General features: G+C 41.0%; 1 protein-coding gene across 3 annotated transcripts; it reads left to right on the forward strand.

Annotated features, from left to right (window-relative positions):
* The first annotated feature begins 576 nt into the window (after positions 1-576).
* MXRA5 (matrix remodeling associated 5) lies at positions 577-21,495 on the forward strand. 3 transcript variants are annotated; one of them, XM_064407767.1, is made up of 7 exons: positions 577-1,121; positions 3,270-3,479; positions 5,684-5,813; positions 6,168-6,558; positions 9,162-14,135; positions 14,770-15,670; positions 17,211-21,495. In XM_064407767.1, the coding sequence occupies exons 2-7, from the start codon at positions 3,298-3,300 to the stop codon at positions 19,120-19,122; spliced, it is 8,490 nt and encodes a 2,829-aa protein (XP_064263837.1). In that variant the 5' UTR covers positions 577-1,121; positions 3,270-3,297; the 3' UTR covers positions 19,123-21,495. The 3 variants fall into 3 exon arrangements, with proteins under 3 accessions (XP_064263837.1, XP_064263838.1, XP_064263840.1); XM_064407768.1 differs by lacking the exons at positions 577-1,121; positions 3,270-3,479 and adding an exon at positions 4,149-4,219; XM_064407770.1 differs by lacking the exons at positions 577-1,121; positions 3,270-3,479; positions 6,168-6,558 and having other exon boundaries at positions 5,683-5,813.
* Positions 21,496-22,545: the final 1,050 nt, after the last annotated feature.

A 22,545-nucleotide genomic window follows, 5' to 3' on the forward strand; every position in this document is an offset into this window, starting at 1 on the left:
ACCCAATTCCCACATACAGACAGCATACAGGTCTCTGCAGCAGAATTGTGCCAGTATGAAACATAAGGATTAATGTCAGGTTGGTTCTTTGTGTTGAGATGGAAGACCTATATCAAAGAACCACAGAATCGTTAAGGTTGGAAAAGATCTCAAGATCATCGAGACCAGCCATTAACCCTGCACTACACCATGTATTCAAGCACCACATCACTATGAGAAGAGAAAGAAACCCAAACTGGTGTGTCCAGTCAGGGATTATGTGCAGAACTCCTGCGTGTATACGTGTGTGCGAGCGCACAAGATGTGTAGCTGCACGTCTGAGCGCTTTAACAGTGCTGGATGTACCCAGGACCCAGAGACAAACTTTCCGTAAGCTTCAGGTCCCGATCCCACGCGAAACCGCAACTGCCGCGACCCCTGCCCGCCGGCTCCGGAGCCCATTTCACCCACCCCCCGCCCCTGCCGCGGGCCCGCCCGCAGCCGCCCCTCCCGGAGGGGCCGCCCACCCCGCAAGAGGAGCCGCCGCGCCGCGCCCTCCGCCTGCACTGCGCCCGGCGCGGGGAGGCGGGCGGAGCGCGGCGCCCCGGCACCCGCATCCCTCGTCCCCATGCGGCGGCGGGCGGCGGGACGCTGCCGCCGCGGGAAGAGCTGCGCGCCCAGGCCGCCCGTCCGGCGGCGCGGAGCCGCCCGCATCGCCCGCCCGCCCGCTGGCCCGCGGGGCTCCCGGAGCCACGCGCTGGGCTGCCGCCGGTGCTGAGGGCTTGCGGCGCACCGACTTTCGGCGGGGTCGTGGGGCACCCGGAGAAGGGGAGAGCTCGGAAACAACAGCAGTCAATACAAACCAGCACCCGGCGGTGCCTGCCCGGCTGCCGCGCATCGCTTATGCTTGTTCGGGGGGACCCAGCCGCGGCGGCGGATCCCCGCAGGATGACGGGTGATCAGGAGTCCTAAGTCGGGGTCCAGGCGGGCCACCGCAGGCAGCGATGAGCCTCGGCGAGCCGGTGCCGGAGGGGAGCCCGGGGTCCAGGTGACCGCCGGCCCCGCGCCGCCGCCCGCCCGCAGCCCCCGGAGCATCGGGAGCGGCGGGCAGCGCCTGCCGAGAGCGCCTCGCCCAGCCGCAGGTAAGGAGCGGAGCACGGCCACCGCCGCCGGAGCGCGGTCGGGTGCGGGCGGGTTGGGTTTTGGGGTTCCCCGGCGGGACTGCGCGGGAGCGGGACGGCGGCTGGGCTGCCCGTCGGGCGTCCCGCAGCCGGTGTCGCCGTGTGTCGACACCCGCCTTCTGCCCGGGCGCTCCCGTCGCCCGGTCCGGCGGGGACATTCTTCTCTAATGGGAAGCATCTGTCCTCCGGTACGGCAGAGAGAACCACGGAGGCGAGGGGGGACTACGGCTCCCCGCAGCCCCCTCCGCCCAGCCGCTGCTGGCTCACGGCCCGGGCCGCGCAGCACCGGCCGCGCCCTCCCGCCGAGCGCCCCGCCGGCAGCCGTGAGGGCAGCGCCGCCGCCCGCGGCTCCGCCCGCGCCCCGCCTCCCGGGGCGGGCCCGCAGCCCATTGGCCGGCACCCTGCGCGGGGCGGCGGAGGCAGCCAATGGCGGCGGGGCGGCTGAGAGCGCCCCCGCGCGGCGGGGCGGGGCGGCGCGGCGCGAGCTGCTCCGGCGGATCCCGGCGCGTCCCGCGGGAGCGGGGCCCGGCCCGGCCGCCCTCTGACACGGGCGGAGCGCGGACAGTCCCGCCCTTCCCAGCCCCTCACAAGTCACTGCAGCCTCCTCTTCACCTCAGTGAGCATGTCCTGAAAGGGACCTCTCACAAAAGGATTCTAAGTGGGTAGGCTGTTTCGTAGAAGGAATTTTCATTAAGAAGAATATAAGGAAAACAGCGCCTGAAAATTCTTAAACAAATTACAAGCTATTTGTCTCATAAAGAATGCTAAACGTCCCATTAACTTGACCACAGATATTTGGGAAAACTCTTCATCCCAATGAACCTCTCCTTTGAACTCTTAATAGTTTGCACATGGTAATCTGAGGGAAAAAATGTGCATCTTGTTGCTTGCAGACCTAAGAAAATCTCAATTTTATACTACAAGCAAATAACTAATGGAACTGATAATACATGGTACAAGTGAATTCTGTCATTGTCACAGTATTGTGTAAAAGCAGGAATATTAAATGTCTGTTACTAATAGCAGCCTGTGTTCTTGTATGGCTGTAATTTGAAAAGCTTTCAAATTATTCTGTTGCTAGGAATAAGAATAGAAGTGTTTTAAACTCATTTGTCCAAAGTTAGAGTGCTTAATTGGCAATAAGACATTACATAAATTATTTGATTTTCAGAAATTACTAGTGGTCAAAGTCAATAACAGTTGTGTTTACTTGTCCATGCTTCTTTAAATGACTCTCCATGGTTCTAGCCATTCGGACTTCAACACACAGTTCCAAAAATGTGAATTTGAGTGTTGGTAGACATACTATAAACTTTTCCTCTGAGGCCTATGCTTATGTTTTTAAACAAATTGTCTAGTTTTGTCATTTCTGATTGGTCATAACACTGTTTGGTTTAGATTGCAATGTTAGAGTGTATCCAACATCACAGAGCAACCCATGGCAAAGGATGACAGAGAACAGATCTATGGCCGACCAATTCTTTCTTTCCCTTTCTCTCTCAATCATTTCCCATATCTATTATGAATGAGAGTCATTGAGCCACATTTTACCCTACCAAATGTTAACAGCCTGTCTAAAAATTAGGCAGCTAGGTGAGGTGAGTTTACTAATTTGAGACCTAATGAAGCTCAGTTGTACTATTTCTAGTTATCTGATGAGGTACATAAATTATATTATTAATCTTCAAGTGAATATTGCTTGGTTTTGGTTTTTTTTCTTTAATTGACTGTAGAGAGAACACTGGCAATTTGCTTGAGCTACATATGTCCCTAAAAGTTTTCTTGTTTTTCTGTGAGATGAGTACTATTCTTGGTGTTCAGAATAAGCCTATAAAATTTTTTACCATAGGGAGATGCCATAACTTTTTTAGAATAGTATTTACTAGAAATGAGTGATGGGGGTAAAATTGACACTGAAATAGAAAATGACATAGAATAAAGAAAGTGGCTTTCCAACTGAAATTGGCCTTGATTGTCTACAGACTTTCTAGACAATGCCAGTAATCACTAGGTATATAAAGGGTTTAGAATATCTAAAGAGTATACAAAAGTTTTAAAAAATAATAATTTATTCTCTCTTTTCTTCCTCCCTGCCCCGCAACAACGCAGGAGGAGCCAGGCGAGGAGAGGCGACAAGATGGGGGAGCGGGTGGCGGCTGGAGCGCTGTCCGTGGTGCTGGTGCTGGCACTGCCGCTGGGCGCCCTGGGCTGCCCCCAGCCCTGCGCCTGCTACCTGCCCACCGAGGTCCACTGCACCTTCCGCTCCCTGGCAGCCGTGCCGGCACGCATCCCTAAACACGTGGAAAGAATCAACTTCGGGTTCGTATGGCAGCTCGGGGCAAACAGCTTCGTGTTCCTAATGCGGAAGCCTGGAATGCTTCGCGCACGTGTGGCAAACCAGGGTCTCTGTGTGTACTTCTTAAGTAGAATTGCAGAGATGGGTTCTTACCCATCAGTGTTGTATTTCATACACTACAGCTGCTGGCATGGAGGAATTAGCTTAGTCTTTTTTTTCAAACAGAAGTTACTATTCTTTTCAAATAAATGTTTATACCAGGGTGTGAGTTCTTTTTTGGCAAATAGAATATTTAGTCTTTTAGAATGTATTAAAAAAAAGGTATTTAGTTAACTCTCTATGATGTAACCCAGTAGCATTTTGGAGAACAATGAGATATAGTATATCTTAAATGAATACAGTGGAAAGAAATTAGATCTATTGCCTTTGGAGCTGTGGTTATTTGCAGTTTTTTTCAAGCAACTAACCACAGTAGATGCATATTTTGGGAAGAGATTGCTCAGACTCCAACTCACTGTCCTCTGCCAGGATATTGCCAACTCACATCTGTCAGATTTTGAGACAAGAAGGCAGGGACTGTTGGTAGGCTTCATATCACAAGAGTATCGTGTTGGGTCATTGTGTGACACAGAACGATGCAAGAGTCGCAGTCCTCTTCTGGTTGGTGTCAGGGTTGCCCAACTACCCATGGTGAACTCACCTCGCCAACCTCAGCGCCTGTAAGCTGCAACTGATCATGCAATGACTGGCAGCAGTGACCTTGGTTAGGGGGTTTTTTTTTGCTTCTCTGTAGTTAAAATTTTTATCCACCAACATTTTATCCACCTAAAGCCTAACTTTATGCTGAAAATGTTCTTATGTGAAGTAAAGCTATATTAAAGAAATATGTACTCAGATCCCTAAATTGCTTTTGAAAATGGAATGTAGGCTTCTAATTTACTAAGGTGTTTGGGTTTTTTAGTAAAGTAGATTATTTGATACAGTGTTAGCATAAAAACATTTCCTCCCTTTGAATTTCATCACTACAATGGACATTTTCTGAGTTTCTTCCCAGGAAGAAACAGTCTTAACTGTCTGTTGTTGCACTTTGACTTTGAAAGAGTGCCTTTATCATATTGTTTTAAGTGCTATGCACTTAGAAGGTGAAGATTATTTTTCTAACTGGTAATTATCCTGGAAAATTTTTTATTTAGACGAGATCATAATTTTTTTGAAGGACTGATTTTGAAATAAGGAATTTGAATAAGACGTCTGCTATAGCCTTAGTGGATCTGCAGAATGACTAAAATATTAATACAATGTTATAAACTTTAAGCAAATTAAGGATCTTTAGATCGGTAACATGGTGAAGATCCAAAAGTATTTTATTCATATTTGAAGTATTTTAATTTCATGCTGTGTCTTCCCTTGCTTTCTAGAAAATACCAAAAAATTGGAAAAAAATCTCCAGAATTCCATGCTTAGTTTTAAGACTTCATCCCTAGATTACATAATACATTGAATTTTCTGTATACATATGAAAAACAGAAATATAGAGCTAGGCCACCAAATGTAACTCTTCCAAACTGGCAAATAAAGCCTGATTTGCTTGTCCAAAGCAAAACTGATTCATTTTCAAAGAGTAGATTTTTCTGTGTGTTTCTTATCTAAGAGGAGTTTCAAGGCTCAAATGATGTAATTGGAAGGTCAATTCCTAGATGTTATGTATTTAGTTAATGCAGCCAATTACATGTTGTAACAGTAAGTGAAGCAGGATGTGACTTACTGCTTCTTGTGCTCTTTGGGAGATAACCCATTTTTAATGTTTACTCTCAAAATCTCTATGTATTTATTGTTAAATGCTGCTTTGGCAGCACTGCAGCTTGTCTAGTTTGCCAGGCTCCATAGCATCATGGTTTGGCCACAGGCCATTAACTTATTTCCATTCTATAAACTGAGCTGCATGGAAAAATATACTGACAACTATTAGAACTTAAACGCTTATTTATTACTTTTACTCCTAATTTATGGCTAAAGTGCCACAAAATGAGTTGAAAGAAATCTGTAGTGTAAACATGAGCTAAGTATGCTTGGGCCTTGTAAGAGTCTTTCAGTAAATTCTGGCCTTTTGACAATGCATTAAGATCCCTCCAGTTTTTCCTGAAAGTTAGGTTACACTAATTTTACATTTGCAGTTCATGACAGTCAGTGAATAAGTTGCAACTATATTTGTGATTATTTTCCCCAGGTTCAACAGTATACAGTCTATATACGAAAACTCCTTTGCAGGACTTACAAAATTGGAATTGCTCATGATACATGGAAATGACATTCAGAATATTCCTAATGGTGCTTTGAAAGATCTTGTGTCTCTACAGGTAATGCTTACGTTTTCCTAAATTTCAAAACTAACTTCCATGAATAACAGAAAAGAAAAATAAGTGTATTGTATAGTGCCTTTTTAGGATTAACATAAGAATTTTCCCCCAAAATACATTTGACATCTATTAACTATGCCTATATCTAACTTGATAATGCCAACTAACACTCAGTTTTATTCTACCTCTGACCAGCATATCATTTTTCAGTGGTGCAAAGGATTTGAATGTGGGAGGAAAAAATTTGTTGGATTGCTATTCTATTTGGATTTAGATAATAAAAGTAACCTCTGTTTCTTTTTTTTTTTGGTTGATGTTTGTTTTGTTTTTCGTGGTTTTTTTTGTTTTGTTTAGGTTTTCAAAATTAGTTACAACAAATTGAAAGCCATAACTGGCCAAACTCTCCAAGGACTTTCAAGCTTAATGAGACTACACATGGACCACAACAGAATTGAGTTTATTCATCCAAATGCTTTTAATGGTTTAACCTCTCTAAGACTTGTCCACCTAGAAGGAAATTTGCTCCAGCAGCTTCACCCCAACACCTTTTCAACATTTATGATCCTAGATTATTTCAAATTGTCAACAGTAAGACATCTCTACCTATCTGAAAATGCTCTTAGGACCTTGCCTGCAGGAATGTTTCAAGGCATGCCACTGCTGGAAAATCTTTACCTTCATGGAAATCCATGGGACTGCGACTGCAGTTTGAAGTGGCTCCTTGAATGGAATGAAGTTTCTGGAGGTAGGAGCATAAGCCACCAGTGTTTATTGAACTCCTAATATTTGGGTTTTTTTCCAGTTCTGTGTGTTGATGGTTTTGTTTTTTCCTAAGTATTATTACCTACATGATGTCTAAGCGCAGTATTAAATTCTGTTACTAGTCAATAAATATATATATTTAAAAACACTGTAAAAAGCAAGCAGTTTGTTTCATTAGATAAAAATACGAATATAAGAGCATAGAAATTAGCCATTACATTTGGAATGATGGAAGTGGTAGTGGGGTTTATAACTGGAAAGGGGTAATAACCTTTTACTGCCTTTTCTTGCACAGCAGTATACTTTTGGCTAAGGGCTGCCAATTGTCCTCAGCCGACAAAGCTACTGACTATATCCTCTCATGGAAGTTGGTAACAGTGGATTTGGACTTGTTTGTCCAAGGAAGGAAGGAAATCAGGTTACCAAGTTCCTGGTTGAGCCCTCTAACTTTGAATCTATTAACATTAAGGCTGTAACATGCATTCTTCATGTCCATCCATGTTTCTTCATTGACCACAACTGTTATGATAGAGCAAATGTATTTTAAGTATTTTCAAGTGCTTGCAATGTTTTTATTTTCAGCCATGTAATTTTTGCATAAAATAGCTTGTCTATCTTCATTCAGACTTAGAGATTAAAAAAGTATCACAATGTCTAGGCTGGAATGCTTCTGATTGTATGCAGAAGCAAAAAAAAGAGAGTTTTGTAATGCCTCTGTATCTGTGATGCTCAAAATGAGGAGGGGTTTGAGTATCAGTTTTCAGTTTGGGCATCTCAGTGCAGCAGAGGAACTGGTGTCACGCCAGAGCTACTGCTAAAATATTAAGAGGAAATTAGCATTTAATTGTAACTGAAGATGTCTCAAATGAATGATGGCATCCCAAGGTTTATATAATGACTTTGGAGCACGTATGGTGAATGATGGTGGATCTTGTCATCTTAGAATATATAATTCATTGCAATTTTGCACTTGACTGTAGGACAGTGCTTTTTAAGAATGTGCGATGCTTGAATGAGTAATATAAGTCTTCCTGACTAAACAGATACTTGAGAATCTAAGGGATTGTCATCTAATGGAAATACTGTATTTCACTAGCTTACATTTTGATATTCTCACTTTCTGTTCTTGATCCAAATTGTGTGTGTATATGTAATGGGTGTACTTAAGTTTTACTGTAAGTTATAGTAATGAGATATTAGTTGAACATTCCTTCTTTAGTGCAGTGTTGGCTTGCTAGCAGTTTTATTCAGTTAGGTTATCTCTTTATGCTAAAACAGTAGTGATTTTTGGAGGGAGGAATAATTTATCCATGCAATTTTCATGTATGACAGATTTTGTATCTGTATATGACTATAACATTCACTTATTTGGGAATTCTGTCTAGAAAGAGTTATTAAATTTCTTCAGACTGTTGTAGCCACTGCCAAGTTGATTGTGGGCCAGTTTTTCCTTATCTTTGAAACATCCAGTTTGAATCTGCAAGTGACAAACTGCATATATATATATACATATATATATGTGTATATATATATATATATGTATGTGTATGTATTTCATTTATAACATTTTCTCAAGAAAATTGATTTTTCAGAGCAGCAAAGCACATATTTTCAATTAAAATAATGGTATGAAAATTTGCTGTACATTTCCCTTTCTCCTGACATTTTGCCTTATAACCCACTGGTATATTGTTCATTCTTTCAAAGATCCCTCATTCTTCAGGATGATACTTATTCCTAGAATAACTGTAATACATTTTTTTTACTGTGTGGTTCCAAACTGAATACCTAAGGTACATTTGACATTTGAGTGAGCAGAACAATGTAATAAATATATGATTGTTACTTTGCAGACAACAGTCTGCATTGACAGAAGAGAGGAGTCAAGACTGTAATTTCCTGGTCTAGCTCTCCTTCTCTGTTTTAGCTTTTTTTGTATTATTATAAAGTTTGCAGTTGTTTCAGAGGTCAGGGAAGAAGTGGCACTTTATTTTTTTCCTGCTGATAAATAGCTTGTAAGTGCAAGAACTAGTCAGCCCATTTTGGAAGCTACAGTAAAATGTTTTGCATACTGCCAGTGCTGTTCTTAATCAATAGAGAAAAAATAAAAATCTTCCTGGATTATTTAATGAGGAAGTTCAGCATTTCTCTGGTGAATACTGTATTTTCGAAAGCTGAAAGGTCCCACTCCTCTTCACATTGGATCCACAAGTTAGGCTGTCACTACAAATACAGACGTTTTGACACAGAGTAGTTTGTTACTGATACAAATGTTGCCCTGCACACTTCGGTTTCTAGGCATTTAATTCAAAGGCAGTGAATCTAAATTTCAGAAGGGTGGAGAATTCAATCCTCTCATTAAAGTCAAAAGACATCATGGTCAGATTGAGAACTGGGTGTTCATTCAGCTGTAAAATAAAGAGGTGCTATTCTATAAGTCTTGCCTTATGTGTCATGTGCCATAATGCACTTCTCATGAAGTTTATTTTGTACTTCTGAGAGTTGTCTAACTCTAGAACTGTTTTTCAGCATATTTATCTCTTGTTGTACCTTTTATTTTCTTCTTTTTTTTTTTATTTTTTGCAGGTGTTTTAAAATGCAAAAAGGACAAAGCCTATGAAGGTGGACAGCTGTGTGCTAAGTGCAGCAGCCCAAAACAACTGCAGAAAGAAGATATTCCAAACTTGAAAGATATTTCCTGTAGGAAGCCTGTCATTCAATCCTCACTGTGGCAAAATAGCAGTACTCAAAATGAGGAAGATGGTGACAGTTATGAACTCCCTCTGGAAGAACTTCAATCCTCGCCATGGAACATTACTCTAAATATGACCGATGAGCATGGCAATATAGTCCACCTGAACTGTGAAATCAAGAAACCGACAGGTTCTACCAAAATTCAGTGGAATCAAATCCAGACTCAGGAGATAGATATAAATGCCACAATTGCACTGGATTTTGAATGTCCAATGAATCGAGAAAACTATGAAAAACTATGGAAGCTTATAGCTTACTACAGTGAAGTACCTGTTAAATTAGAGAGGGAACTTATGCTCACAAAAGAGCCTAAAATAAGCTATCAGTACAGGCAAGGCTCAGATTATGATGCTCTTTACTACACAGGTGTAAAAGCTCAAATACTGGCCAAGCCTTCCTGGGTGATGCAGCCTCTTATAAATATCCAATTAAACAGGCGCCAGAGTACAGGGAAAAAAGTGGTGCTATCTTTTTTTACTGTGTTTTCTCAGACAATTCATACCAAAACCACCAGGCAGCAGAGACACTGGGTAATGATAGAGCAAAACCAGAGCACAAGGACAGCACAGAGTGTGGTGGAAGGGTCAGAGTGTCAGCTGAGCTGCAGTGTGAAAGCTTCTGAGAGCCCCTCCATTCAGTGGCTTTTCCCAGATGGAACTAAACTGCAGGCACCTTTTAATGAGAAAGATAGTAGGTTTTCCATTCTCAGTAGTGGCCAACTAATAATCAAAACAGTGAGTTACACTGATGGAGGTGTGTACCACTGCATTGCCCAAGTGAGAGATGATGTGGATGTAATGGCTTACAGACTTGTTGTGCAGCCTGCAGCTGTTCAGGTAGCTGATTCAGATGTAGTGAGGGTTGAAAAAAATGTTGGAGATCCAATAGCTTTGCCATGCAATGCAATTGCCATCCCAGACCCACAGTTGAGCTGGATTCTTCCAAACAGTCAGGTACTCAGTGATTTATCAAACTCTTCAAAAGGCTATATGCTGCCCAATGGTACTTTGCTTATTCCAAGGAGCCATGTCACTGATAGTGGCCATTACAGATGCGTGGCTGTCAATCAGCTGGGATCAGATCAGATTGTTGTAAGGGTCACAGTAAATAAAATGGTGTCTGACAGGTCATTTAAACGAATCAAACTAAAGAAGCGCCCTGGCTCAAAAGGTTTGTCAAAGACAAGAGGGCGGGTCATAGATGATGAAGAGGGATCAGGAGCAGGAGGGGTGGAGGAGTTCCCACGAAGAAAGAGCCGCCTAAAAGACTGGGAAATACCTTTTAAACAAAAAAGTGACCAAGTGCCAGAGGCTCAAATTAAAAAGGGGAAGAAGGGCAGAAGGAAAATGAAACTCTGGAAAAGTACTGATGGAACCCAAGACAGCAATGTTGCAGAAGGCCGGAGAGTATTTGAATCTCGAAGGAGAATTAATGTGGCAAGCAAACAGATTAATCCACAGCATTGGGCTGACATTTTGGCAAAGGTCCGTGGGAAGAATTATCCTAGAACGACAGCTACAACTATATCTGTAACAACTTCACTGCCATCAGTCATGCAGGAAACGACTCCTGCCTCTTATCCCTTAGCCAGCCCTCCGTCCTCAAAGACAGAAGCTGATGTGGTGGATTCCTCTGCTGATGCATCACCTGTGGGTGAAGAGGAGCAATTCTCGGTCACTGTTTCACAGAACACAGAAGTGTTTTCAGTCCAGCCTGTATTAATAAGGTCAGAAACAGAACCATTCTCCAGCCACAGGGCTTCAGAAACACCTGCGAGTTTGGACACTGTAGAAATTGCCTTGTCAGGTCCATATTTGACTCCTGTCTCTGCAACTCCAGAACCGCAAGGGGAGCATCATCTTGATGTCAGGACAGATGATTCAGTTGCCCTTACTGAAGAACCTCTGGCCAAAGAAATTGTGACAAACTTTGCTGATGTTCAGAGCAGTTTATTCACAGTGGAAAACGTAGATAAAACTATATCTTCTATATCTGAAGAAAATTCTGCTTTTGCTGAGCTACCACTTGATGCTACTCTCCTTGCTGAGTCTCAGACTGTGGATCATCATAGCACCTTGGAGAAAAGCTTGAAGTTTAATGAACTGGGCCTAATTAGTGTTGACACCGTAACTTCGGCACCTTCTCAGTTTGATGAGATCATCCCGACAGATTCTGTAGGCACTACTACTGTTCCTTCATCTACTTTTCCATTTCTTAGAGAAAAGAGCAATGATTCAAGATACCAGCGCCAAAAGATAGCCACAAGTCATACAAAAATGGCAGACTTCAGCAACAGTTTTCTAGCTGTCACCCCCATCATGGTTCGGAGTGAAGAAGCTGAAACCCAGAGGAATACAGTGACTCAAGAAAGTGTACCCAGCAGTTATGTAGACAATTCTCAGACAGAGGAACATAGAAACCTGGCTGTTCCAAAACAAAGTCCCATATTCATTTTGCATAGTGCTAATGCTCCTCATAAAACATCAGAGGGTTTAGAAACAGCTTCTTCCATGAGTAGAATGACCACTGTGGCCACCACAACAACTCCATATAGAAAGACCATGCCTTCACGTATTACTCAGCATGGTAGAAAAAGGCCTTATGGGAGAAGGAGAAGACCAAATAGAATCCGACAAAGACCAAAGCCTTTGCCCCGTGTTGTTTTAACCACAGAGGCAATGCCTATAATTACAAGGACACCTGAAATTGAAGCTGTTACCAAAACTTCTTCTGCAACTCTTCGAAGTCCTGATCTTAAAAACACCAAAATACAGGCTAGGAAAGAGGAACATATGGAATCCACTCCTTCCTTAATTCCTGATTTGGGTCTCACAGAAAAAATTACAAAAATCAGCGACATGATTACAACTTTCTCTTTTAGGCCTACTGCTTCTCCACCTGGAGCCAAACCTGTGACACACCCTACTAGCTCTGAAACCCTGGAACTTCCAGTGACTGAACCCATCACAATTTTATCATCATATGCTGTACATGATGCACTTCCCACGAAAGGGTCAAGTGTATCTCTGAAACCAGAGCAAAGTGAAGTGCCAGCATACCACTCATTAGACAATGTTTCTGTGGAGAAGGACACAAAAGCAGATTCTAAAACTGTGGATCAGAAGGCAGAACAATCAAGAACCACCACTTCTCCTGCATATAGGAACAGCTCAATACTATCAACAAAACCAAAATCTCAAGAAGAGCCTAACCTATTTGACTTAGAAGTTGTGGTTAATGAAACAACTGCTGGAATATTTCAGTTGGCATATCCCACTATGAGTGACTTAAGTATTCCTGTTGGCACAGTTAAAGTTTTTAAAGACCTCTCCGTTTCGAAGGAGCCAAGGAAGTCTGCAATATCTACAGAAACACCAGCAAAAGCTGAGCCACCTCAGCAGTATGACATAATTACTTTATCCTCCTCTTTCAGCACTGCAGAAACTCAGACTTTTCCAGTTAGAGAGACAAAGAAATCTGTTACTTCCCAGGCTAGGACAGAGCCATCTTCCTTGGACAGAAAGGAATCTATATTACATGTGCTTTATCATTCGCAGCCAACTGAAAAGCTTCCTACTACATCCACTGCTTTTATTCCATTTATAAAAATTGTCACTCTTCCCCCTTCCATTTCAAGCACTTCACATCCCTCTCTTCATTATACCTCCAAGGAGAGTAATGCCTTTAATCAAGAAAGTTTCCCAGGAGCAAAACAAGTTGGAGCAGGTGGTGACAAAATATTGATGACCTCAAAGCAGAATATTCACCCTACTACTTCCTCTAACCAGAACAGGATTAGCATACAGTCCAAAGAGCAGCAATTCAATGAGTTGTATAGCAGCAAGTCAAACAACAGTTTACTGCTAAATCCAAATCTTCCCCATCCACCTGCTGGAATGATACCAAGCATAAACCAAAGACTACCTGTTGTGCCTCCAAAGCACATTCCAGTAAGAGGCACAATGAAACTTCCCGTAACACAGGGCCCACTTCGCTATTTTATAACACATCAGCCTCTTCACTACACAAACAAACCAGAGATAACAGCGTATGCAGCACATACTATCCAGGACAGAAAAACTTCTGCATCCCAAAGAGAAACAACTACCCCAACACAAGCCTCTCCATTTCACAAAACAAATCCATTAACCGAAAGCAAGTTCAGTAATCAGGGTCAGAACAGATACAATCTTAATTCAAGATTTTTTGGAAATAACCATCTTCCAGATAACAGAGGCACAGCTGGGAGAATACCAAGTCAAGGGATCCCCTATTACCCCAGTTCCAGAATACCATTCCTTTTCAACAGAACAAGGATATTCCCTCACTTATATATACATCCTAAACCAGATGTTCCTAGTCAACAAGTGCCAAAAGACACAAATGAGAAGAAGGTTGCTCAGGTCTTACCTACTGGGATTACGGTGCAGAAAGCTACAGCAATTCCAGTGCCTCCAATGCCACATGCCACAACGACCACATCACCACGGGTAATTTTAAAGATCACCCCTCCAGCCTTTCTCTCTCAGCGCACAAAACCACAAATAACCACTACAGTTCACCCTTTTAAAAATGTCCATTATCATCATCAAAAAATCCCATCTGTTCCTTACATGGGAGGCATTATGCCGCACAATTCGACTGTAATTCAGTCTTCCACTAATTTTAGGGTACACGGAGAAAGACCTAAAATTATCACAAAAGTGTCTCAGACCATATCCATCCTTGCTGAAATGGATGCTTTTATGCCTTGTGATGCAGTTGGGGAGCCCAAGCCTTTTATTACTTGGACAAAAGTCTCTACAGGTAAGACAGATAAAAAATGTGTTCTTCCATGTGGTTTGAAGGGGTATTGCACAGAAGTGCAACATGCTCACAGGAGTTGTTCAAAATACTAAAAAATACTTCCTGTCACTTATAATCACTGTAGAGAAAATGATTAATTGCAACTAATCATTACAAGTAATAATAGATTTACAGTGTTTCTTGTAGCAAAAGAAAATCTCTGTCATTTAATGAGTTTGTTTTTGAAGAGTAATTTTTGGCTGTGAAAAGCAGCCAACTCTGCTTATTCATAGCAGTTAGAATTTATTACAGCAATACTTGTGAGCATGGGTTTTTTAACATTGCTACCTTAAATATTGATGTGTGTGTCATCTCCATATGCAAAAGGAACAGAAAAGTTACATAAAGACTTAAGAGAGACCCTAAAACAAGGCCTTCAAAAATTTCTACGCTGTCCATGTTTGCAGCTAGTGGGTAGTTTTGCAATAGAAACAGACTAATTTGTGCTATGGAGAGTGTCAGAAGATGTCATGTGCGCCCTCTGAAGTTGTAATTGGTGTTGAGTAAACCTAAAGTCTCACTTAAGACTTCTTTATTGCAATAATGTACATTTTAAGCCCTTTGACTTTGTTTTTCTTTCCTCTCACCTTCACAGGAGCTCTAATGACAGCCGACAGCAAGTTACAAAGGTTTGAAGTCTGGAAAAATGGTACTCTCCTTATCCGAAATGCCCAGCTTCAGGATCGTGGGCAGTATTTATGCACAGCTCAGAACCTGCATGGCGAAGATAAAATGATTGTTGTGCTCACAGTTGTAGCCTACCAGCCCAAAATTTTACTTTCTCGCTATCGAGATGTCACGGTCTACTTTGGAGAGACCATAGCAATGGAGTGTCAGGCTAGTGGGTCTCCAAGCCCTTTAATTTCATGGATTTTCCCAGATAGGAAGATTTTGCAGGCGGTCACAACCACAGAAAGCAGGATAATGCTCCATGAAAATCGAACCTTGTCTATCAAGCAAGCAACTTTTTCAGACCGAGGAGTTTACAAATGTGTAGCAAGCAATGCTGCAGGAGCTGACAGCATTGCAGTAAGGCTGCACATTGCAGCCTTACCCCCCATCATCCAGCAGGAAAAGCAAGAGAACATTTCCCTGCCCCTTGGTAGCAGTATTAACATCCACTGCACTGCCAAAGCAGCACCTGCTCCCACCATCCGCTGGGTGGTCTTTGATGGCACGCAAATCCGACCTTCTCAGTTTGTCAATGGGAATTTATTTGTTTTTCCTAATGGAACTCTTTACATTCGCAATGTCTCCCCCAAGGACAGTGGGACCTATGAGTGCATTGCTGCTAACATGGTGGGAGCTGCCAGGAGAACAGTACAACTCCATGTGAAGAAGCACGCATCTAATGCTAAGATCACTGGGAGCTCTCCTCAGAGAACAGATGTAACATACGGTGGCATCCTGCATTTGGACTGTAGTGCTTCTGGTGACCCTTGGCCTCGGATATTGTGGAGGTTGCCTTCCAAAAGGATGATTGATTCCCTTCACAGGTAAATTACTATTTGGGGTGTCACAGATAAATTGCAGTTTAGATGAACTTAGAGAAAAGCACACTCATATGTACAAGTTTCGTTCTTGACTTCTGTGGGTTTTGAATGATCCTCCCAATCCTTGAGAAGGAATTTAAAATTATATCAAAAGCCATATCTTAGAATAATTTTCTTGAAAGCAGTATTACTCTTGAAAAGTTAACTTCAAGTTTTTAGGATAAGCTGTCACTGTTTTTCTTTTGCAGCCACTTGTAAGCATATAAAAACTCCAGATATACAGCTTGTGTACTGGTTGTCCCAATGTGCTTAGTCTGAATTAATATTGCACAGGTGGCTGCTTTTCCCCGGGAGAAAAGGGATCATTGAAGTTTATCTCTTAGGCAAATCATTACACACAAGTAAATACAGGGCAAATAAATCGACTTATAATTACTTTAACAAACACAATCATTTTAACATCATGTATAAACAAATGTTACCACCCAATAAGGTCTGTGCAAACCTGGTTGTATATAAATGCCTAAAACAATAGGTTCACCAATATTTGCTATATCAAGTAAAATATCACTTCTACAAACCTACAATAACTGTCCTAACACTTGGCTGAAAACAAATTTCTGTGCTATAAATTATTCATAGCTCACTTTAGAGAACTATAAAGAGATGAGAAATGCACTGTAATTAAAATGCATAATTGGGAACTACTTTCTTCACAGCTGAACATAGTCATAATTTTTTTTATACTGACAAAAAATATATTTAGGTAACCTGTATAGCACAAAATATATAGCACAAAATCCAGATTGCATTTTATGCCTCATAATGGTAGCAAAAAATTACTGTGTTTCTCTTTTATTTTCCATCATGATCTTTATGTGGGCTACTTTTCAAATAATGGAGATCTCCTCTGAGGAGAAAACTGGCTACCAAGGAAACTGGTTTTGACCACAATACCCCAATTCCATAGTGAAGTGGAAAGGAATAATAGCTTTTTTTGCATGCTGGAATTTTTTTTCCCCTTACTTCAAAGCATAGCAACATTTTGCTTCTTTGTGACTCTTCTGAAGGTTTAGTATTTATACACAATGCCAGAGGAAGTTCCTCATCTTTATTTGTTTTCAGCTGAAGACCCAGGTGCCAGACTCCATTATGGTCCATATAGTCTTGTGTGGATTATATAATTCCGAGATCTCATGTTTCAATGTTATAGAATAATGTACAAGTAGTCAGAAGAGTCAAAACTACCATAATTTGTTATTTAGTGGATGTTTAATGGTCAAAAAGAGCATTAAAGTTCATTAAACACAACAGAATTACTTGATTACAAGTGAGTAGAATTATTTTTTCCCATTTGCTTTTTGGTGGTGAATATCCTGGAAATTGCTGACCATTTAATTATTTAACAATAGCAATTTTCCTTTCCTATTTTTTTTTCTTTGAATACTGTTGAGTTGTTATTCCCACACAGATTTCTCTCAGTAGTTGATACCCAAAATGTGATTTTGTATCTCATGTTAGGTTCTTTTTTCTTTTCTTACAGCACTTTGGAGACTAGAATCAAAGTATTCAGCAATGGGACTTTGGTTGTTCATTCAGTTACAGACAAAGATGCAGGAGACTACTTGTGTGTGGCCCGCAATAAGATAGGGGACGACTACGTGGTCCTCAAAGTGAACGTGATGATGAAACCAGCAAAAATAGAACATAAGAATGAGAATAATCACAAGGTCAAGTATGGAGGGGACCTGAAAGTTGATTGTGTAGCCACAGGTCTGCCAAACCCAGAGATCTCCTGGGGTCTTCCAGATGGCAGCATGATCAATACTTTCATGCAGTCGGATGACAGCGGCAGCCGGACGAAGCGATATGTGGTCTTTGATAATGGAACCCTGTATTTCAATGATGTTGGACTGAGAGAGGAAGGGGACTACACCTGCTATGCTGAAAACCAGATTGGGAAGGATGAAATGAAAGTGCGGGTCAAAGTGGTGGCAGAGCCTGCAACCATCAGGAACAAAACATATATCACTATTAATGTACCTTATGGCGATGTTGTCACAGTAGCATGCGAAGCCAAAGGAGAACCCACTCCCAAAGTGACCTGGCTTTCCCCAACCAACAGGCCTATTCCTGCCCTGTCTGACAAATACCAGATATACAGAGATGGCACCCTCCTCATCCAAAAGGCCCAAAGGTCTGACAGTGGTAACTATACTTGTGTAGCACGGAACAGTGCTGGAGAAGATCGGAAGATAGTTTGGATCCATGTTGACGTTCAGCCTCCCAGAATCAATGGTCATCTCAGTGCAATAACATCTGTGAGGGAGACAGCCATCAGAGACAGCCGGAAACTTATTGACTGCAGAGCTGAGGGCATCCCTGCTCCTCGCGTCCTATGGGCTTTTCCAGAAGGAGTAATCTTACCAGCTCCCTACTATGGGAACAGGATCACTGTGCATCGCAATGGTACGTTGGACATCAGAGGGGTGAGACAGACAGACGCCGTGCAGCTCGTGTGCATTGGGCGGAACGAAGGTGGGGAAGCCAGACTGCTTGTGCAGCTCCTCATCACAGACCATTTGGAGAAACCTTCCTTCAGAGACCCTGTCAGTGAAAGGATCACTGCCATTGCTGGGCACAGCATCAATCTGAACTGCTCAGTCCAGGGGAACCCCAAACCCAGCACAAGCTGGATCCTTCCCAACGGCTCTGAAGTGCTGAGTGGCAGTCGCCTGCACAGATTTTACCATAAGAGGGATGGGATCTTACACATCAGCAGCTTATCTGCTGGGGATGCTGGGACCTACCGCTGTACAGCCAGAAACCAGGGCGGTTATGTGGAACGAGTAGTCTTCCTGAAGGTGGGACTCAGGCCAGAAATTAGCAACCAGTACAACAACCTGGTGAGCATCATCAATGGAGAAACTCTGCAGCTTCACTGCATCACCCAGGCAAACCACCGGGCGCAGATCTCTTGGACACTGCCCAATGGTATGGTTATGGATGCCCCCCAGGCTGTGGGTCGCTTTTCCCTGATGGAGAATGGCTCATTGACAGTGCGTGAGGCTTCTGTATTTGACAGGGGCACTTACCTGTGCAAAGTGTCAACAGAGTATGGCACTTCTGTTATGACTGTGCCTGTCATTGTGATCGCTTATCCTCCTCGGATCACCAGTGAGCCAGCACCTGTCATTTATGCCAGACCTGGAAATTCAGTTAAACTGAACTGCATGGCCATTGGGATTCCCAAAGCAGAAATAACATGGGAGCTTCCAGATAAATCACATCTGACAACAGGAGCTCAATCCCGTCTGTATGGAAACAAATTCCTCCATCCTCAGGGGTCATTAGTCATCCAGCAGTCCACTCAAAGGGATTCAGGCTTCTATAAATGCACTGCTAAAAATATACTAGGCAGTGATTCTAAAACAACCTACATACACATATTCTAACATTAAAACAAGTGCCTTTGACTGGATACTGGTGTTCAAGTCACTGCCAAATGAGTGCAATGAGGAAAGCACTGCTTGCAACAGTGGCTAACAAGAGGAGAAAAAAGAAATAATCTGCATTTCTTTTCTACTCAGTATGGTAGTAAGTCTGGAACTGAGAAGACTAACATGTTGGAAAAGGTCTTCAAATTGTTAAGACAGTGTAATGTGGTTTTTCATGCTATCCAATAGCATCTGAGACCTAAAGTACTCTATTGTCAATAGTCCAAAGCTATTTCTAGTTCTAACAAGCACCTTAAAAGTACCAAAGAAGTATTAACTGTTAATAAGTGAGCTGCAGTGATAGAAGTACTTTAGTAAAACATAATTTTCTTTATACCCTGCAGCGCCTTTTTATAATCTAGGCTTATAGAATATGATTATTAACCTTTCTATTCATGCTTCTATCAGCTCTTCAAAATCAAAGACTAAATTAGCAAATAAGAGTGATCTATTTTAATAAAAATACATGCAGAGATTAGCTACCTTAACATACGAACATACATTTGCCAGCTACTAAGGATGCTATGGTCAATTAATTCATTATATATTTTATATATATTTTTTAATCTGACTATGAGACTGGACAGAGTAACATGAAATTGGTCTCATTTTATAAATTATTGGTCTTTACAAGACTCTGATACATTACAGTGTTTTATAATATTAAGGTCAATATACTGTACATTTTATAATAAAAAAATATTTTCCAAAGAATGTATTCACTGGTTTTCTTTCTTCTTTCAGAAAATAAGGAACTCCAAACAGTGGGAGTATGGAATTAGGTCAAAAAATCTGAAGTAATTTAGTGTTATATGTACTTGTATTTGACCCAATTTCTATTTGATTCATTTATAGATGTTTCAGGGAAGACAAATTAGAATAATTGTTTATCTTTTAAAAAGTGATTTATTAATATAAGTGTATTAATATTTCAGCATATATTTGCAATGTTAATACTTTTTTCTGCAGTCAAGGATTGTTTACTGAATAATGTCCATAATTTTATGAATACTTACCTCTTGTGCTTTAGAAATATTTGCTACAAGGTGCTGAATATGCCCATGTTTCAACAAAGTATAACAATCAGAATTTTGGAAATCTTAACTTACCTCTAAACATGTGGATTCTCTTAGATATTCATGAATTCTTAAAGTTCTGCTTGTCCATAAAACCTATGCACATGTTTTAGAATGTGGTTAGAATAAAACTTTGTTTTCTCTGTTGATCAAAACATGTCAGTATGGTAAAGTGTTTTGATAATATTTACATTTTGCAAAAGCTGAAAACAAAGATTTCCTACCCCACAAGTTTGGAAAGTAGTAAGCTCTTGCAAAATGTATACTTATCATAATGGCAAACAGAACTGAGCTACTTAAAGTAAAAGGTATTTTATTAGAACAAGAATATAGAAATTAAAGAGAAAGGCATTACTAAAGATACAAGGGGTACAATTTTATAAAACTTACTTTTTAAAAAATCAGGGCAGGCTAAAAATCTGTGGTTTGTGCACAGCCTTATTAAAGTTGTGGATATGTTGCCTGATTTGACTCAGTTATGTCTTAGTTTCTTTTTTATGGTTGAAACCCTTGGGCCTTAAATCACCAAACAGTGCTCAAGAGGAAGCATGTCCCTAAATACCTGACAGGGATGTAGCTGCTTGTGAGAGCAGTTAATGAAGAAAGAAAAGAAGCCTTTAAGGTTTTTTAACTAGATTGCCCATGTGGTACTTTCTAATCTGGCTGTTTTCCTTGAACATCACATACATCTTTAGATCCTTTACTTTTATAGTAGTTTTCCAATTTGGAAAACGGTCATACAATATTTAATAATAATACGTCTTGTAAAAGAGTCTGAAGTCAGCATTTGGCATTGTAGTAGGAGTCAAGCACTTTTAATCATTTGTCCAGCCTTCACTTAACAGTTACGGGAATTTAGAGATATTCTTGGGTGCTGAATTACTTCTGTATATTTCTATTAAGTAGATTTCCTTTTATGTTACGGGAAGAAAACAGAATCCAAACTCAAATTCAAACATTTGATCTTTTAGGATCAAACAAAGCATCAGATCATGTTTTATTCCTCAGTCCAGAATTTTCACAGCTGCCAATGGAAGTTTTGGAAGCTTAGAAATTAAAGATTTGGCTCTAGGCATTTTCTTAAGTCAAAACTTGCATGCTTGCAAAATTCCTTCAAAAGGGGACATAACATTTTTTAATGTGTTATAATTTCCATTATGTTTGCCTGTACCCCTTTTATGAAAATATACTCCCAATGAGAGACCTATAAAATAAAATTTTCTTCCAAAATAAATGTAGCCACTACTTAAAAACATCAAGTGAATGCTTTTTACACTCGAGCAGTGTTGGGCCATACATTGTGTTGGTCATACTCTTTCTGTGCTGATATGCTTGTTGTCCAGGGTATCTATCTTGAGTCCCTTTTGTAGAAATAAAGACGTTCACAGGGAAACCAAGTCTGTTCTAGGACTTACATTCATGGGCCTGAATCTGTGTGTCATTCTATGTGCTGAATGGTCCATCAAATGAAGATAGTTGTAGGACACTGAATTTAAATAATAATTTATTCCTTTATTGCTAGCTAATTATCTGCAAGTTGTGTTAAATAAATCAATGACAAATTCACATTACTTCAAGGATGCAACGATTTCATTCATTTTTTTTCTTCAAAAGTCTTCATTCCTTTTTCAGACCAAGCAGGACCCATGCATTCAAAGGCAATGTAGTTTGTTCTTTTCTGATTTAGGGAATGCTGGGAAATTAAGTGTTTGCTTATGGTTTGAGAAGGTTTCTAAGTTTTTACTTGATCAATCAAAGTAGGTTCTGGATAGTTTCCATGGAAAGGAAAAACATTTCTTGCTTTTGCTTTGTAAATGGAGAAGAAAGATTTGTTTGTCTTCTATTTGGAGAAGCAGAATAACTAGGTGACTAATTACAACTGTGCAGATTGAAAATTACTGCAGTTGTAGAAACATTTTTTGCAATGGCCTTCACAAAAAGAGATTTCACTGTGACCATATCCAGAACACAACTAGCAATTAGTAACAGAAATGGATGTAGGAATATAGACCAGAAAAACAATAAACAGGGAATTTACTAGGGTATTCATGTCTAGATCGGATAAAATTCCTAAAACACTATTGAGTTCACTTGCATGTTTTAGTGATTATCTTCAAAAGCTTGTGAAGTTCAATTGTGGTACAAAAAGACTGGAAAAAAACCCCAAAGCTCTAGTTGAGAAAATATCTATCAGTAAATCTGTGCTATTAAGAGAGGTACTTTGTTTAGGTCATTACTAAACAATCAACTTAGGAGCTGTAGAACAACAGTGATAGGAAACAGCTGCTCTGCATGTTTCTGTAAC

Source organism: Passer domesticus, chromosome 2 (genome assembly GCF_036417665.1).
Source record: "Passer domesticus isolate bPasDom1 chromosome 2, bPasDom1.hap1, whole genome shotgun sequence".
NCBI lineage: Eukaryota > Metazoa > Chordata > Aves > Passeriformes > Passeridae > Passer > Passer domesticus.